General features: G+C 40.4%; 1 protein-coding gene and 1 long non-coding RNA gene across 17 annotated transcripts in view; one reads left to right on the forward strand and one right to left on the reverse strand.

The window, feature by feature from the left end:
- The window catches only part of LOC102904751 (uncharacterized), a 64,681-nt gene that overhangs the window by 13,204 nt on the left and 32,085 nt on the right, over positions 1-19,392 (forward strand). For 9 of the 14 annotated variants that reach the window (XM_076559058.1, XM_076559060.1, XM_076559069.1 and 6 more), the window contains one exon: positions 1,600-9,048. In XM_076559058.1, coding sequence (XP_076415173.1) covers positions 9,046-9,048 — 3 coding nt within the window. In that variant the 5' untranslated portion in view covers positions 1,600-9,045. Of the gene's footprint in view, positions 1-1,599; positions 11,556-19,392 lie in introns of all 14 variants that reach the window. The other 5 variants (XR_006067040.2, XM_076559066.1, XM_076559067.1 and 2 more) reach the window with 1 other exon arrangement.
- LOC143270168 (uncharacterized) lies at positions 10,551-19,329 on the reverse strand. 3 transcript variants are annotated; one of them, XR_013047151.1, is made up of 6 exons: positions 19,135-19,329; positions 18,234-18,709; positions 16,740-16,899; positions 15,743-16,471; positions 15,504-15,573; positions 10,551-14,971 (listed from the first exon to the last, which is right to left on the reverse strand). It is a non-coding gene; the product is annotated as an uncharacterized LOC143270168 (long non-coding RNA). The 3 variants fall into 3 exon arrangements; XR_013047150.1 differs by having other exon boundaries at positions 15,743-16,899; positions 18,394-18,709; XR_013047149.1 differs by having other exon boundaries at positions 15,743-16,899.

Genomic DNA, 19,392 nt, shown 5'->3' on the forward strand with positions numbered 1-19,392 from the left:
TCTTGGCCATGTTAGTGATCACCACTGTTCAAGTAAGTGAGGCAAAAATATTTTCTTCTTGGGCTTCTATTCCTAACCCTCCCTTAAACCCAGTGGTTCACTGGGGGGATTCCAGTATTCCAATTTATATTAATGACTCTAATTGGATTCAAGGATCCTATGACAGTGAAGGTTCTTTGCCATCCAATGAAGAGTGTTTAAATTTAATTTCATCTTATGATATAGAAATAGAAGGACTTCCTATTTCTTTTGGGCATAAAGTTCATTGTTTAAAAGTTGAATCTAGTAGAAAGTTATCTATTATTCATAATGTAACAAAAAATGAAGGGAAGAAGACCATGTTCATTTTAGTAGCTAAAGGGTTAAAAGGAAATATTACTAGAGATCTTTTGATCCCACCTCATTTTCTCCCTTGCCTGACTCCTATTGTCTCAGAGGTAAGTGAATAGGTACATCGGGAACAATGTTGGGGACCAGTGGTGCAAGTTCTTGTTATACTTCTGATGGTAGTGTCATTGGTTGGAGCCTTGTAGTTTCTGCTCACACCAAATTGCAAGGCAAAGAATTAAGATGGTTCTGTAAAAATAATACCATCACCACCCACAGTAATGGTTCTGAGGTGTTAGTATGGCAAGAGCCAGGATGTTCCCCACCTCTCCTCATTTAGAAGGAGGAGCTACGCAAAAATATCTATGGAAACTAATATCAGCATTGGGTAAGATTTTGTCTTGGAAGGCGAATCTATGGAGAAATACTTCTAACAATGAAACTATGTTCCCTTGCACACACACACACACACACACAAAATGTAGCTGATAATACTATGGCATGTGTTCATCTTCCTTATTTATTTATGATTGGGAAAACTACTTGAAATCAATCTTAAGGATATATATCTTGTTCCAATTTTTCTTTATATATATATATATATATATATATATATATATATATATATATATATGTTTAAATGTTAGTACTCCTACCATTTTGAGCTTCCAGAGCATTTATGTACTTTGAGCCCAAATTGGTGTGGCTGTACAGATGGATCAAGCCTGAGAAGAATCTTTCTCCATTTTTATGCTTCATCATGTATTGGATTACATGAAGAAAAAGTAGTCCTTTATCAAAGCATGCAAAATGTACATTAAATTCAAAGATGGCATTCTAATTTAGAAAAAGAAATTAAGGACCACTCAAAGACATATAGATAGTATATTGCATACTGAAATCACTGATATAGAATCTGCTGTGGTTATGTTAGGTGATGAAATTGTTAGCTTACAAAGACAATTATCATTAAGATGTGACTGGATTGTGACTCAGTTCTGTTACTCATGTGCATTGGCATGGGACCTTGTTCCCTTGGGACAAGGATAGAAAACATTTATTAAATCTTGGCAATATGACTCAAGAAATGAAATAATCCCATATTGGCAGAACATTGCATGGACTACCATGGATAGTATATTGGCTATGGATATTGGAGGGTATTGCTAATGGGTTGGGGAAGTTAAATCCATTTCACCATCTTAAGTTTCAAGCCCTTCCTATCTATAATGTTTATATTGATTGTTTGCTTGCCTTTGTTATTTTTAACAGTCTGCAACAAAACCTCCCAACATCAAGAAATGACTCCACATCAAGCAGCTCTATTCAACATAACTTTATAAAATTTGGCTATTCAAAAAGGGGGAAATGAAGGAGATTTGCTGAACTGACACCAGGCCAGGACAATGCACTGGCCAGAAGTTCCTTGAAAACAAGAGGATGTATTTAGAGTTATGGCAGAATACTGCCTTTACACTCCAACAAATATTTCCTTGGCCAGAATTCAGGTTCTTCACCGTTATCTCTGGGAGAAAGTTCAATCAATAACATACAAAAATCTGTTCTTTGTCCAGCAAGAATGAAGTGAACATCAGAGATTAGTGAGGGTGTCACTGCAGGTGTCAGGAAAGCCAACCACAGGAAGAGATGAGAGTGAAAACCTGGCTCAGATTGACTTTGTCAACTTGCATCAGACTCTGGGGAGTCTAATACGAGGCATCTTATTGTAGGCATATTTAAACACAGTAGAATTTGGGGACGTGTCTCTACACTAACAACAGTTCCTATAGTCATTCCACTTCCAGTTGCACAACAGAGCTTAAGGTGTGACTGCAGAGAAACACTATTACAAAGTCCATATGACCATGGGGGGCTTCTATATGTAAAAGTCTAGAATCTAATGTGGTCTCTGAGATAGCATAGACGTCAGCAGGCCATAGAGTACATGTGACAACTCCTCTAAAATGGGTAATGGTCTAGGGTCAGAAGAATCTGGAAAGATACAAGCATAACCTCACCCTGATGTTAGTAGGACATCAGGACATTTCCTTTGTTTTGTCTTTAGGTCTTTCCATTTACCCTATTCTTTAGACTCTGTCTCCTGTAGGGGAAAATGCTTTTGGGCAGCAGTAGAAGCATTGTCCTTTAAAATGAAAAAATTTAAAGTTAAGATAGGTAGATGCAGCGTATTATGGGGGATTTTGGTGGGTATATAAACACCCTTTTCATTTTAAGTTTTTCTCATTTAAGTATTTGATATTATAGTTCCTCAGCAGTTTGATTTTGTGGATTGTAAGGGATTTCAGTAACATGATTAACAGTCCATAAGCTGCAAAATTGTCTAAAGTGTTCGCTGGTATAATCAGGGTCATTATCAGTTTTTATTTGTTGTGTTAGGAACAAAAGGGGAAGTTGTATAACAAATGTCTAATGGCATCGGAGGTTGTTTCACCTCTGTAAACAGAAGCAAGGGTCATATTTGAAAAGCTACCGACTTATGTGAATATATTTTAAATGACCAAATTCTAAGATATGGGTAATTTCTGTTTGCCAAATGGTGTTGGATTTAACACCCAACGATTAGTTAATGACAGCAGAGTAAAAGAACAAGTAGGATGGGGCACTGGGCTGTGGTGGCGCACGCCTTTAATCCCAGCACTTGGGAGGCAGAGGCAGGCGGATCTCTGTGAGTTCGAGGCCAGCCAGGTCTACAGAGCGAGATCCAGGACAGGCACCAAAACTACACAGAGAAACCCTGTCTTGAAAAAGTAAAAAAAGTAAAAAAAAAAAAAAAAAAAAAAGATGGGGCCTGATAATTTGCTGAGCTTGCTCACGAGGCAAAGAGAATTTTACCTGTGAAGAATTTGCATTTTGATGAAGATTTATTAGATTCTTGAGCAGCCCTGTGTGGGATTTCTCTTCCTGGAAAGAAAAAAGTAGAGCAAGGAGAAGACCAGTCCATCGGCTTGGGCATTGTTGGATGTTTATGCATCTGGCAAATTAGGATGAGCATGATTATGAGTTATGAAAAAAATGATGAGTTCATTTTTTTATAGATGTCTGAAGGGACAGAAATAATTGTAGATTAAATCTTGCAATTTCTAATAGAGGAACTGATTGAGTGCAGTATGAAGAGTCCATTAAAGTATTCAATGGTCAGGGCTGTCTAATAGATGTTTGGTTACAGCAAATTCAGACAGTTGAACTGTACAGCTAGGTGTGAGTATAACCCTTTTTGAGGAGCATGTGGAATTTATATGTAAAACATGTTTCTTGTCCTCTTGAAGAGCCATCTGCAAAAGCATTAAAAGGACTCTATAGGATTTTTAGATGTAACTTTAGGCAATACCCATGTATTATCTTTAAAAAAAAAAATCTTAAAAATGGATCTGTTGGATAATGATTATCTATGGATCCCAAGTAACATGCTAATGCAACCTGCCAATTACCTCTGTGAAACAAATAATTAACCTCAATTTATTTAATGGCACAAATGTTTTCTGTAGGCCCTTTACTAGTAAGTTGTTTAAGACATTTTCTTTCTATCATTTTTAAGTCTATAATATAAATAAGGAGTTACAGATCACTGTGGGGAACAGGATAAATGAATTGCATTTATCTTCTTAAGTTTGTTTATATGACAGTTCACACAGTGGGCTTTAGATACTCACTGAGGCCCCTGGAGAGGCTTTGGCAGTTGTAGGTGTTGCAAATTGAAAAGCCTATTCCTGACAGTTAAAGATTCAGCCTTATAGTTCTGATGTTCTAGAAGTACTTTTACTATCAAAATCTGCATTAGTCTCTATTCTCTAGAGTAACAAAATTATAGTACACACACACACATGCAGAGAGAGACAGAGAAAAAATGGTTTATTTGAGTGACTATAGGCAACAGTACAACGAACCCAACAGTCACTGGGTGTGAATGGAAAGTCCAATAATCCAGAATTTGCTCAGCCCATGAGTGTCTGTCTCTGCTGCTCTTCAATAAATCCCTCAATTCTGAAGAAGTATGCTCTAATGCCAGTGAAGGAACAGAATTGCCACCAAAGTAAGGGAAAGCAGGCATAGAGCAGAAACTTCTTTGTCCCTGTCCTTCCAGCAGGTGTGGCCCAGAATAAAGTTGTGTCTTCTAGATTTAGGATGCAGACTAAAGGCCTGCTTGTTGCTACCTACACTGTGATCTACTCAGTGGATACAATGTATTCAGCGTCCTGCTTTACACAGTGAGTGTGCTTTTCCCTGAGCCATGTTCCCAGCTCCTGATCTTTTATAGGTTATTTACATAACACCCAGCATTTCTACTTTATCCTGGCTTTTCTTTCTTTCTTTCTTTCTTTTTTTAAAATTTTATTTATTTTATTTTACAATACCATTCAGTTCTACATATCAGCCACAGGTTCCCCGATTCTCCCCCCTCCCACCCCCCTCCCCTTACCCCCAGCCACCCCCCATTCCCACCTCCTCCAGGGCAAATCCTCCCCTGAGGACTGCGATCAACCTGGTAGACTCAGTCCAGGCAGGTCCAGTCCCTTCCTCCCAGACTGAGCCAAGTGTCCCTGCATAAGCTCCAGGTTTCAAACACTTGGCTTTTCTTATACATGTTACTAGTTACATGAGGTCGAAGTGGGAGAAGCTTTCCAGTCTTTTCCTCCCAACTGGATTTTATGGTTTCTTTGCTTTTGTTCTGAGACAGGGTCTAATGTAACCCAGGATGCCTTCAACTCTTCTATGTAGCTCAGAGTGACCCCAAATTAGTCTCCCACTGCTGAGTGCTGGGATGAGAGGCATTAGCAACCATACCTGGTTTATGCCATACGGAGAATGGAACCCAGGGCTCTAAGCATCCTAGTCAAGCAATCTACCAACTGAGTCTCAGCCCCAGCCCCTGGCTTATTTCTTTTTCTTTTTTCTTATTTTTTTATTTAATTTTTTTTTTATTTTACATATCAAGCCAAGTCCCCCTTCTCTCCCCCTCAACACCCTCCACCCCCCATGCACTCCTCAGAGGGGGTGAGACTTTCCATGAGGATACAACAAACTGACATACCAAGTTGAGGCAAGACCAACTCCCTCCCCCCTGCATCAAGGCTGAGCAAGTTATCTTACAGGGAATGAGCTCCGAAAAGCCAGTTCATGCACCCTGGATAAGTCCTGGTCCCAGTACCGGGGGCCCCACAAACAGATCAAGCCACACAACTGTCACCCACATTCAGAGGGCCTAGTTTGGTCCCCATGCAGGTTCCCCAGCTGTCAGTTCAGAGTTTGTGAGCTCCCACTAGCTCGGGTCAGCTGTTTCTGTGATTTCCCCTATCATTATCTTGACCCCCCATGCTCCTATAATCCCTCCTCCCTCTCTTCAGCTGAACTCCAGGAGCTCAGCCCAGTGCTTAGCGGGAGATCACTGCATCTGCTTTCCTTAGTTACTGGATGTAGATTTTATGACAATTAGAGAAGTTACTAATCTCATTACAGGGAAGGCCAGTTCAGGCGCCCTCTCAACTATTGCTAGGAGTCTTAGCTGGGGTCATCCTTGTGGATTCCTGGGAATTTCCCTAGCACCAGGTTTCTCCTTAACTCCATAATGGCTCCCTCCATCAAGATATTTCTTTCATTGTCCTCCCTCTCCGTTCCTCCCCCAACTCAGCCGTCTGGATCCCTCATGTTCCCATCTCCCATCCCCTCCTTCCTACCACCCCCTCCCAGTTTATCCAGGAGATCTTAACTGTTTCCCATTCCTGGAGCCCTCCATGCTTGCGGCTCTTAGGGTCCTCCTTTTTACCTAGCTTTTCTAGAGTTGTGGTTTGTAGCTGGTTATCCTTTGCTTTGTGTCTAATACCCACTTAAGAGTGAGGACATATCAAGTTTGTCTTTCTGGGTATGGGTTACTTCACTGAGGATGATTTTTTTCTAGTTCCATTTGCCTACAAATTTCATGATGTCATTGTTTTTTACAACTGAGTAATACTCCATTGTGTAGATGTACCACATTTTCTTTATCCATTCTTCAGTTGAGTGGCATCTAGATTGTTGTTTCCAGGTTCTGGCTATTACAAATAGTGCTGCTATGAACATAGTTGAGCAAGTGTCCTTGTGGAATGATTTGAGCATCCCTTGGGTATATGTCCAATAGTGGTATTGCTGGGTTTTGAGGTAGATTGATTCCCAGTTTTCTGATAAACTGCCATAGTGATTTCCAGAGTGGCTGTACAAGTTTGCACTCCCACTAGTAGTGGAGGAGTGTTCCTCTTACTCTGAATCCTCTTCAACATAAGCTGTCACAAGTGTTTTTGATATTAGCCATTCTGACAGGTTTATAAGATGGTATCTCAGAGTCATTGTGATTTGTGTTTCCCTGATGGCTAAGTATGTTGATCAGTTCCTTAAATGTCTTTCTGCCATTTGAGATTCTTCTGTTGAGAATTCTCTGTTTAGATCTGTAGCCCATTTTTTAATTGGAATATTTGGTATTTTGCTGTCTAGTTTCTTTGAGTTCTTTATGAATTTTGGAGATCAGCCCTCTGTCAGATGTGGGGTTGGTGAGGATCTTTTCTCATTCTGTAGGCTGATGTTTTGCCCTACAAAAGCTTCTCAGTTTCAGGAGGTCCTATTTATTAATTGCTCTCAGTGTCTGTGCTACTGGTATATTTAGGAAGTGGTCTCCTGTGCCAATGTGTTCAAGGCTAGTTCCCACTTTCTCTTCTATTAGGTTCAGGTTCAGTGTAACTGGATTTATGTTGACGTCTTTGATCTATTTGGACTTGAGTTTTGTGCATGGCGATAGATGTGAATCTGTTTGCAATCTTCTACATGTTGACATCCAGTTATCCTTGTCTTCCTTCATATGTTAATCATGATGCCTCTCTTAGCACATCCCCCTGTTCCGCTCACAATATTAAATGCATCACACTTGGCCAAAAAGGGGTTCATGACAAATTTGTCATTGACATTTTGAGTTCTTTTTAGGAAATAAATAATTGAAAATATCTAGAAGTAGTCCTACCTCAGGCTATTAGTCCATTTTTTAAAAGATGGAAACTGGTATCTTGGCTCATACCTGTCATTTCACTTAGAATGCTGAGGCAGGGTGTTTCCATGAAGTACAGCTCAGTCAGTAGTACATTGTAAATCTGGGCCAGTTTAGACTACAGTGTGATATCCTGTGTACAAATAAATGAACAAATGGATTTAAAAGGATAGAATGCAGCCTTTCTGAATGATGAGCTCAGAATTTGTTTTATCTTGGTACGTTGTGGTTGGTGTGTCAAGACCATTAGTACTCACCTGGAGTAAGGGCATTGTCATGACTCAACACAGGACTGAGAATTTGATGATTTTACATTCACGTATGTATGCATTTATTTATTCTGGGCAGTGCATGCATTTTCACACATGCAGCCAGTTGGGAAGTGGTTCTTTATGCAACAGTGCACTTTTCGAGTTCAGAGTAGAATGTGCAGGAGTTGGTACTCTATAGATTCCAAGAGATTAACCCAAGTTTGGATATAGGTACCTTGAAGCAGTCTTGCTGGCACAGGAATTCTAATCTCAAATTTCTTCTTTTCTTGGCATCTATAGACAAAGTGTTAGTAAAAATAAAGATTCATTATAGTGTTTTTACCTTATTGAAATACAACTTACACAAGGGAAATTCACAATTTTAAACTGTTTCACCATTTACATCACTTTATTTTGCCATCACTGCTCTAATTCTAAAAGTGTAGGATTAGGTGAGACCCTTGTCTTTAAAAACAAAAGTTTTCAGGTTGTGTTGGCACGCCACTGTGACCCCACTATAGGCAATGGAATCTGGACGAAAGGAGCGGATGAATGATGTGGACTACAGTCTCATTTAATAGCCACCTTTAGTCATAGCCCCAGACAATTTAAACTGAGGGATAAGAAAGGTCACATGAGTAAAGTTCTCACGAGTTCAAGCTTTATACAATCACCAGCACAATTCAGATGTGAAAAACAGGTCTTCCATAGAGGCATAGACATTTAATTAAATAACGGCAGCAAGCACAAATAAATGAGCAACTGAAGTAAAAGCACCCCAACCCTTATACAGAAGGCTGGGATAGTATTTTGGCTTCCAATGTGCAGCAGAAAGAGGTGTGAGCAATCCCAGGTGTGCCTCATTGAAATTGTCGATGCTTGGTGAACATCAATCAGGTGGCTTAGATTTAACCTGGATGGTCTGGGTACCATTTCAGCTGTGAGGCAGGAGGATCACTCCACTGCACATTGTTTAACGATCTGTGTATGCTTGAGACACTGGTGTGTGTGTGTGTGTGTGTGTGTGTGTGTGTGTGTGTGTGTGCCCTGGAGGAAGAAAGGGAAGTGCCTATTGTGTGCAGTTACAGTGCAGGGACAACTTTGCAGTCCAGGTGTAAATTCTGCTGCAATGCCCATCTCTGTAGGTCTGGGACAGTTTTTTTTTTCCCCTGGAGTGGAAGCCAGGGCTGGCAAGCATTGTGTGATGTGTCCCTTCACTGCATTCTATCCCTAAGAGAGCAGCTCCTGTCACTCATTCCTCACTAACCAATGACAGCCTCCAGATGTACCCACCAATTATAATAGGGGAGGGCACTTCCGGTCCATCGTGATAGCAGCTTGGAGTCCTAGGACTGAGGGAGGATCTCTTGGTTTTTGGTTGCTGGGCTGTGATCCCGCTGCCTGAAGCTGTGAGAACTGTCTGAGCTTGGAATCTATGCCATGGTGAGTTGGTGTGGGGGTCTCCCGGGAATGTGGAAATTGGCGACTGGATTTAGTGTCTTGTTAAATTCTTGCAAGGTCACGTGATGTTCCCTGGGACCCTCCGTTGTCCGTCTAGGTCCCTTGAAGTCCGGTGAAATCCGCTGTTTCTGCCACTACAGGGGCAGTCTGGGAACCTGCATACTCCGAATGATGACACTATCGGCTGCTCCAATGGAGCAGGGGCCAAGTGTGGAAATCGTTGTTGCTGACGACTCTGCAGGGAGTGCATGCGACGCTTTCATCGTCGCCATGGAAGCATATTTGCTTTCTCGCAGAGCCCTGCTTTCTCTATTGTCTTCTGCACTTGGCACTGAACATTCAGGTGTAGAAGCCATCTGCAGTTAATTCTGTGCAGGGCGTAAATTCTGTCACTAACTCATTTGCATGCAGGTGTCAGGGTGGTCCAGTAAGGCCTCATGTATCATAATTGACTCTATATTGTGTTATTTCTACGTTTTCTTTTAGGTTCTGTTGATCTCTTTGTTCTTTCCCAGACAGTACAGTCTTTATTGCAGGTGGATGAGAAATTTTGAGATTAGATGGTATCACTGTGTTTGCTATTTTCTCAATCCTGTATTAATTATTTTATTTCTTATGACCTTTTCTCATCAATTTTCTGTTAGTGATAACAAAAATTGTTAGACTTTTTATTGGACTGTTGCTGAATCTATAGCTCAGAATCTGTAGTGAAATAATATTGAAGCTTCCTGTCTACATAATGGGATTTCTCTCCTTTGATCACGTTTTTTGATTTCTTCAATCAGAAAGGTATAGTTTTGGCTACAGACCTTTGTCACATTTCTATGTATTTCTGGATCATTTGTGATGTATAAGAGATAGGAGATTATGTGCTTTTAATTTTTCTACATTCATTTTATTTCATACATATGAATGTTTTGCTTCCATGTACGTATGTTCACCACATGTGTGTTTGGTGGCCATATAAGACAGAAGGAGGTACCAGATCCCCTGCAACAGCATCTATGGATGACTGTGTGCCACCATGTTAGTGCTGGGATTCAAACCCAGAATTTCTACAAGAGCGATAATTGGTCTTACCTGCTGAGTGATCTCTCCAGTCCTAAACTTGACAGATTTTCAAAACTTTGTAGCTGGGTGGTGGTGGTGCACACCTTTATCTCCCTGCCTGCTCTGCAGAGCGAGATCCAGGATAGGTGCCAAAGCTACACAGAGAAACCCTGTCTCAAAAAACCAAAACCAACAACAACAAAAACTTTTTGTGTGCTAGCACAAGCATAGACTGAAAATTGACTGTTAAGAGAGTTGGGATTTGCTTAATAATCTTTCTTAAACAAACAAATAAACAAACAAAACAAAACAAAACAAACAAACAAAAAACAGTGTGCTGGTATTGTACTCCTTTAATCTGAGCACTTGGGAAGAAGAAGCAGGAGAATGTGTGTGATTTTGAGGCTAGTCTGGTCTACAAAGGGAGTTCCAGGATCCAGAGCTACACACAGAGAAACCTCCTCGTCTTGAAAAACCAGTGGCCCACCCCCACCCCAACCAACAACAACAACAACAGCAACAACAAAAGTCTGCCGTTTACTCAGTAGGTATGCTGGTTAGATTTGGTCAATTTGACACAACCTAGAATCAGACTGGCCTGTAGGTAAACCTATAGTTTATTTTCTTGCTTAATGATTGATGTAATAGGGCCCATCCCACTGTGGGTGGGGCCACTCTGCAGGTGGCCCTGAGTTCTCTGAGGAAGCAAGCTGCACAAGCCATGATAGGAGGGCAGTAAGCAGCATTGCTTCAGGTTGACAGTATATGTGAAATGTATAAGAATATGGTGTACATATGTAAGCAAATCCGTTCTTGGCCAGCTGCTCTTGGAGTGTCAGCCGGTTGGAGAATTGTCATTACTGAAGAGATTTTTCTGAATTAATCTCTAAGTGTGTGGCATGGTATCTCATTGGGAAGGCATTTTAATTCCCAAACAGTTGCACCTTCAAGCTTTTAGAAAAATATTTTGAGACAAGATTTGTTATGTGAATTTTCGTTGCCTTGATCTCAGTGGTTAGGCCCCCAGGGCATCGACCCTGCTGTCCTCCTGACTCAACCTCCTTAATTCTTGATTAAAGATTTGTCAAACACACTTCTAAAAGTACCCATTTGAGTCACAGAATGGGCTGTCTATTGCACTAACAGGAAAAGGATTTGTGTGTGGATAATGGCTTTTCTATTGAGATCAGACTAGAAGGAATAGTTTATTGTATACACTTGCACAGGAAATAGTCTAGACAATTGTAGTGATATTTGCTCTGCCCATGACCTTGGGCTATAGTGCCCGAAGGAGGTGGTGCTTCCTGATAATTGTTCAAGACCTCTTATAAAGGAAGGGAGAAAGGTCACATGCCCTTCTCTTTGCTCCTGCCTGCGAGGTGGATTCACTCCAGGTCCGATCAGAGGACAACTTCAGCTGTCTACTCTGTTCTGTATTCGTGAGTGTATTTCCTTAATTTATATTTTAATAAATCCCTATTACCCATTAAATAGACTCATGTGGATTGAGCTTAATAAGCAATAGCTAGATTAGAGATTAAGTCATTGAGCTGCAGGTGTCTTTATAAAGAAGGATCTGATTGGGCAGGGTGAGTGCCTTTCTGTGTACTTTTCCTGTATTTGTTAATTGATACATATGAATAAAGGAAAACCAAAATGATAGGTGTACAATTTGTGGAGGTCAGCTTGAGCCAGTGGAATTTCCAAGTGGGAAACTCTCATGTTGGTAAGTGCAAACCTGCTTGGCCCACTTCAGTCAGGTGAGAGGGCCGAGACACAGGGCATTTGGCTGTGGCTTGTGTGTAGCATACAGCACTCAGCAGCTAACAGTTTACACAGGGCAGGGTCATACAGTCTCTTACAAATGTGGGCTTGAGTTCTGTGCAGGGTGATGAGAATATTTGCATTCTTCTACATGCAGACATCCAGTTTGACCAGCACCATTTGTTGAAGAAGCTGTCTTTTTTCCAGTTCCTATTTCTGGCTTAATAAAAACTGGTTGTCTATAGGTGTGTGGGTTCATGTCTGGATCTTCAGTTCTATTCCATTGATAAATGTTTCTCTTTATGACAACACCATGTGGTTTTTATTACTATAATCCTGTAGTACAACATCTAATCTAGAATGGTGAGACCTTCAGGAGTTCTTTTATTGTTCAGAATTACATTACCTATCCTGGGTTGTTTGTTTTTCTATTTCAAGTTGAGAACTGTCCTTACATGGTATGTAAAGAATTGTGTTGGTATTTTCATGGGGGTTGCAATGAATCTGTAGATTGCTTTTGGTAGGATTGCCATTTTTACTGTGTTAATCCTACTGATCCATAGGCACGGGAGATCTTTCTAATTTCTCATTTGTTCAATTTTTTTCTACAAGACTTGAGTTTTTATTATATAAGTCTTTTACTTGCTTAGTCACCATAAGATACTTTATATAATTTGAGGCTATTTTGAAAGGTATTATTTCTCTGCTTTCCTTCTCATTTCTTTTGTCATTTATACATAGGAGAGATGCTAATTTTTCTGAGCTAATTGTGTATCCAGCTACTTAATTGAAAGTATTTTTCAGCATAGGAGTTCCTTGGTGGAATTTTTTGAGTCACTTACATATCCTATCACATCATCTGCAAAGAAAAATGCTTTGATTTCTTTCTTTCCAATTTGCATCCCCTAGATCTCCTTCAGTTGTCATATTGCTCTAGCTAAGACTTTCAGTTCTGTATTGAATAGACATGGTGAGATTAGAGGTCTTGTTTTGTTCCTGATTTTAGTTGAATAACTTTGAGTGTCTGCATTTAATTTGATGTTGGCTATAGACTTGCTGGAAATTGCTTTATTCTGATTAGGTATGTTCCTTGCATCCCTTATCTCTGCAGAACTTCTATCATGAAGGGGTGTTGGATTTTGTCAAAGGCCCTTTTTACATCTAATGAGGTGATGATATAGGTTTTTTCTTTCTTTCTTTCTGATTGTTTATATGGTGGATTACATTTCTTGATTTTTGTATCTTGACTCATTCCTACATGTCTTGGATGAAGCCTACTTAAATGTGGTGGATATTCTTTTTGATGTGTTCTTGGATTTGGTTTGTGGATATTTTGTTGACAAGTTTTACATGTATGTTCATAAGGGGAAAGGTCTGTTGTTTTCTTTCTTTGTTGGGTCTTTAGGTGTTTTGGTTTTCAGGGCAACTGTGGCATGGGAACAAGGGTACTGGAGATGTAGGTCAGGGGTACAGCATTTTTACTATATATGATGACATAAATACATACAACTAAACTGTGGTCTTTAATAGGTGTGGTGGACTCTACACTACCACTGATATTGCTACATGTTACTGATAAACTGAATTTCTGTGGGCTTGAGGAATTGGGTACCTTCAATGAGACAGATGATCAGCAAACTGAATTGTGTAGATGTAACCAACCGTCTTATTAAATAAGAAACACAGAAACAATGTAAAAGAGAAAGCCAAGAGGTCAGAGCTCAGAGCTAAAATCTCAACCTTCCTCCTGCGGTGTCCCAGCTTCCCGAAAAGAGAGCTATTTCCTGTGTGTAAGTCATTTCATAGTCATTCTGCCTTCTCATTGGTTGTAAACCCAAACACGTGACTGTCTCGTCACTGTCTGAATGTACAGCCCCCTAGGTCTTAAAGGCATATGTCTCCAATGCTGGCTGTATCCCTGAACACACAGAGACCTATGGGATTAAAGGCGTGTGCCACCACCGCCACACTCTGTCTATGGCTCTAATAGCTCTGACCCCCGGGCAACTTTATTTATTAACATACAATCAAAATCACATTTCAGTACAATTAGAATACCACCACATTTCCCCTTTTCTATTTTAATAAAAAGAAAAAAAGCAAAAGGTTATAACTAACAAAAGAAAAACTATATACAAAAGTACAATAACTATATACAATATATACAAGTAATAAATACCTAAACAGGTATTTGACAAATCAGAGAAAATAATTCCATTATCTATCCTATTTTGGTAAATCCAAGATGTATCTAATGCACTTTCTATCCTAATTAATTTTCAACTATAACTAACTAATCTTCAACTCCCTCAGAGACCCAAGAAGGAAATAATATTAGCTAACAAAAAAACAGGAAGTGCGTGCAAGCAACTTCCAAAAAATTTGTGAGTTGACAGAAACAGCCAGCTGCCTGGACAGTCACCTGAGGTTTCTGCAGTGTTGGGGCATCATCTTCAGCCTATAGGCTTAGTGTATCTGACAGACTCATTTGTGAAGTAGGATGTACACAAGGTCAACAGTTCAACCTCACATTGGGTGAGAGCAGTCCATGTACCAGAAACACCTGAATTCCACTAGTGTCCTGTCATGATTCAGGATTTTAAATTCTGGAAATTGTTGACAGTTTTTGAATTCAGCTGTCCATTCTTCTTGGCTGTGTATATATGGCTTCATCTCAGCATCCCCTTCTTCTCCACATCCCTCTATTAAATGCCAGTCTACTATCAAGAGGCGTGAGCTTTCAGCTTCTGTTCCATTGCACAAAAGAAGCCATCGGCCCTCTGCCTGTTAAGCTGCCTTCAAAGAAACGGGCACCGTACCTTTTCCGGATTGCAAAGGCCACTTCAGGGATGGGGCCATATTGTCCTGGCCTCAGAAGATGCCTTTTGATAAAGCCATAACCACACTTGTTTTGGCAAGAATCAGTAGTCCTTTGTTTCGTGTCCTGTCTGTCCATTTTGTCCTGTTGATTCGAGGATTCTTTGTTGTCCAGTAGCTAACTTTTGCCACAATGAAAGTTGACTCCATATGCAGTTTCTTCAATGCCCATATTTTCTCTGACGTAGATTGGTACTGCCAGGAGCTGACATGTCTCAAAAAAGAAAATTTTCTAAGTTATTAAAACATTTTAAATGCCATATTCTGTAGATCTCTGAAGGGTTTGAAGATGACCTGTCTAAAACATCTCTGCTCAATTTTTAAAACATATCTAATATAACTACAAGTTCTATTGTAATGTCTAACTACTAACTTTCATTTCTTTATATCCTAATAGTTGGTAATAATAACATTCAAGGATCATAAAATTGCATTACATTGTTAAATTAATGGTATGAATACAATTAGAAATATACATATAGCATTTTCTAACAATATCAGTTTCAAATCTGTATACAATATAAAACAATCCAATCCAATGTAAAGTATTTAAAACTAGTAATTGTCTTTTTTTCTTTCTTTTCTTTCTCCTTTTTTTAAAACAAGAACCTTAACTCTAATCTCCTTAGCTTAGCCTTTTTCCTAGCCCTTGACAACAACTTGTAACCAACCCCCCTAAACATTGAAAATTATCCCAGAACCAAAACCCATTAAAAAGACCAAAAAAACCACCCGCCCCACACTACCTCTTTGGGAATGTGGGCGTCGTATTCTTAAAATTGCTTCCTGCTGGGTATGAGCGAAGTTATCTTTATCCTGAAAGAAAAATTTTAGGTTAATTGTCAAATTCTAGGAAAGGTAACTATATCCTTCATTATCCAGTCTGTGTATAATGCCAAAGTTCAGGGTTTATCTCAAGCCCTTATTCAAGTAGTCTTTGAGACTGGATCATTTCAGCTAGTCATCTCAAAATTGCTCTGAGCACCTTGTAGTTCAAAGTTGATCTGTAGATGACATTTGTCAGCTTAATGATATTATTATTGTCCATGTGGAATTGTTGTTGTTGTGGGGCCCCATCTTCTTTCTGGAGACTTCAGATGATGTTAGGCCTGGCCGTGATTTCCTGCAGAAAACTGATAAGAGACTCGAACACAAAGACATATATATGCAGCTAATTGAAGCCTTTTTTCTAAAATTAGTTAGTACTCTATATGACCATTCATATCTTAACAAAGTTTAAAATGTATAAATATCTATCTATCTATATATATATGTTAATCTTGTAAATTTTGATATAAAATTCATACTTTAAGAAAAGTTTAAAGAATCAGAATAGAATCAAAGAGTTGAGGTTAGTAATAGAATAGTCCCTTAATTAATTTGGCTTTTGTCCTGTCCCATAGCAGAAGATGGCTCTTTTATTCTGGCATGATACAACATGCTTTTAACAACATGCTTGAGTTTAAAGAAGGAGAGAGCCATCCTCCAACTCCAAAGTCAGCTTTAAATTTTAATTGAATTGGGACTATTAGAAGACCAATAGTGTTAAATCTTTAGAGAAAAGCAGAAACAAACATTTAGGAAGACATAAAATTTTTTAGATAATATATACCCATACACCATTTCACTCTGTTTCTTGGGATAGATGATTTGTCCCTTTTCTTCAGTGGTCTCATTTGTCCAGTGTTCTTCAGATTCCTTAACCTTCATTCTCCTAAAAGACAAAAACAAAAGCCTTTCCCCAAGACTAATTTTGGGGATGTTTCTTTTTGACAAATTATTATCTGATTAAATGAAAAGGCATGTGTTACTGGTACAAGTTAGTTTAAATTGCATGTTCATGCTGGTTGATGAACTATCACCTCCTCTAATTAAGAGGTCTCTCTTGTTCAAATCGAACCTTTATCAATTTTGATGGTACCCACAGCTTATCTTCTCCTGTAGAAACAAAAGCAAAACCTTGTCCCCAATGTAATACATACCCTGGTTTCCATTCTGAGGTCCAGCCTGACAGAGTGCTTGAACAAGGACTTGAAACAAGCCCTGAACTTTCCTTTTATGCAGAGACTGGACAAATGATACAGGACTTGAAAATTAACTCAAAAATTTTCTTTTCAGGATTCCCTAAAGATATCTTCACCCCTAGAAAGCAAAAAGAAAAAGAGAATAAGATATGAGATAGATCATCGAATCTACTCTGAGAAAAAAGATAAAGAAATAATAGGATAAATAGGTAGATCATTGAATCTACACTGAAGAAAAGGGGAAGATATAAAAATGACAAAAGGTAGACTACTGAATGTATTATGAAAGAAAAAAGAATATGGATATAATAAGATAAAAAGGGAGATTATGGAATCTACTTTTAAAAAGGAACTACTTGTTTTAAATAAGATAAGTAATGAAAATGTTTTGGTCTGAGTTTATCAGATGTTACTGGACTGGACATTGTTAATATATATAATGGAGGTTTTATCTGAATCTGTCAAATGTTAATGGACTAGATATCATTAATGTAATTTTTGGCTGTATATATTGTATATACTTATTGGATAGTTTTTCTTGTATTAGTTATAAGCTTTCTTTAATTTTAGACAAAAAGAGAGGAAATGTGGTGATATTGTGTTCTCCAAAATATTGTGTACCTTAATAAACTTATCTGGGGTCAGAGAACAGAAAAGTCACTAGTTAGGCAGTGATAGCACAAACCTTTAATCCTAGCATTCCAGAGATAGAAATCCCTCTGGATCTCTGTGAGTTCAAGGCCACATTGGAAAAAGCCAAGCATGGTGACTCACGCCTTTAATCCCAGAAAGTAAGCCTTTAATCCCAGAGAGTGGTGGTAGAAAGCAGAAAGATATATAAGGCGTGAAGACCAGAAACTAGAAGCATTTGGCTGGTTAAGCATTTGGCCTGGTTAAGCTTTCAGGCTTTGAAGCAGCACAGTTCAGCTGGGATTCATTCTGGATGAGGACTCAGAGGCCTCTACTCTGAGGAGACAAGACCAGCTGAGGATCTGGCGAGGTGAGATAGCTATGGCTTGTTCTGTCTCTCTGACCTTCCAGTATTCACCCCAATAACTGGCCTCAGGTTTGATTTTATTAATAAGAACTTTTAAGATTCCTGCTACAGAGTTGTAAGGTAGGGGTGGAAAAGTGTTATGCATACCTTAGAACTCAGCACTGGGCAAGAAAACTGAGGCTGACTCCTTGCCAAGTTTGAGGGAATGAATAGCTTTCTTTTTGAGACTATAGATACATTTTAAATGATATTTATATGTTTACTAGCTTGTATGGGAGAGGTACACCATAGAAGGCACATGACCACTTGTATTCAACCCCCAAAGGGGGTTGGGAGGCGCAGGCTGTGGGGGGCGGGGGGAGGGAAGAGGGGGATCTTAGCTTGGTGTGTAAAATGAATGAACAAATTATCTTAATAAAAAATAGAATAAATAAATAAAAGCTGTAAGGGGGCACCTGCCGATCGGGAACAAAGCGCAGCCGCTTGGCATCCCTGAGTTGCTGAGCATCAAAGACGCTGGCCAGCAACAAAGACGCCGGCCAGTGAGAAATCAAATGCAGCGGCATTACGTCATGTATTACCAGATGTCATAGGGATTGAATATTGAGAGCATACACAGGCTGAAATCGTGAAGAAACTGGAATCTGTGCCTAGGTTCTGCCTTATTGTCACAGGAACATCAGCATCAGGTCCTGGGAACCATTGAGAGAGCCAAGCAGGTCACGGCTCCTGCTCTGGGACAGTAGCTCCTGTCTCACCATCTGTCCTAACTGCCGCGGCTGTCGCTGCCGCCGCCGCCACCATCGCCGCCACCTCCGCGGCCGCGGCCGCTGCAATCGCTGCCGCTGCCCGTAGGGCTCCAGCCAACCATCGCTCCCTGCAGTCAACGCGGACCCTGCTGTCACTTGGTGCTGAGCTCTCAGACCCACCTCTATAAGGAGGACAAGAACGGACACGATGGGGACACCCACCAGAATTATGATGGCGAGAAGTTGGATTAGCTCCTAGGGACGGGGAGAGGGAACGGAGACAGGCACAGAGAGGACTCAGTGTTCCGAGGGCCACACAGCACACAGATCGGTCACTACCCAATCTTCCACCCCGACTACCCAATCTTCCACCCCGACTCCCCCAGTCCTCGTTCCAGCCTTCTTGCTGTGCACTGTGGGCCTAGGGGACCCCAGAGGGGTGCGTTTGAGGGGTGGAGTGAAGCTTGTAAGTGCGGGGATGGGGGGTGGGGTAGCCAGGCCTGCCTGCTGGCCTGTACCTGGGGCTGCAATGGGTGGGGGGGTATGTTGTGCCTCTGGGCCTACAGCTTAGAGGCTGGGGTGATTGGCTAAAAGAACAAAGACTCACCTCATGGTCCAATCGGGGCTGTCAGCGTCTGTGTCTCAGGGAGCAGCTGTGGTCTCGCAGGATGGGTGGGGTTGGCGGGTGGAGCGGGGCTTGTAGGTTACAGGGTCCAATGAGGGGTGGTGGCAGTCAGGGTGGCCTGCAGGAGTCCTGCCTGCTGGCCTGCGAATGGGGCTGCAGTGTGTGGGGGTGTGGGAGCATGGGTTGTGCCTCTGGGCCTAAAGCCAAGAGGCTGGGGTGATTGGCTAGGAGAATAAAGAC

Source organism: Peromyscus maniculatus, chromosome 22, assembly GCF_049852395.1.
Source record: "Peromyscus maniculatus bairdii isolate BWxNUB_F1_BW_parent chromosome 22, HU_Pman_BW_mat_3.1, whole genome shotgun sequence".
Classification (NCBI taxonomy): Eukaryota; Metazoa; Chordata; class Mammalia; order Rodentia; family Cricetidae; genus Peromyscus; species Peromyscus maniculatus.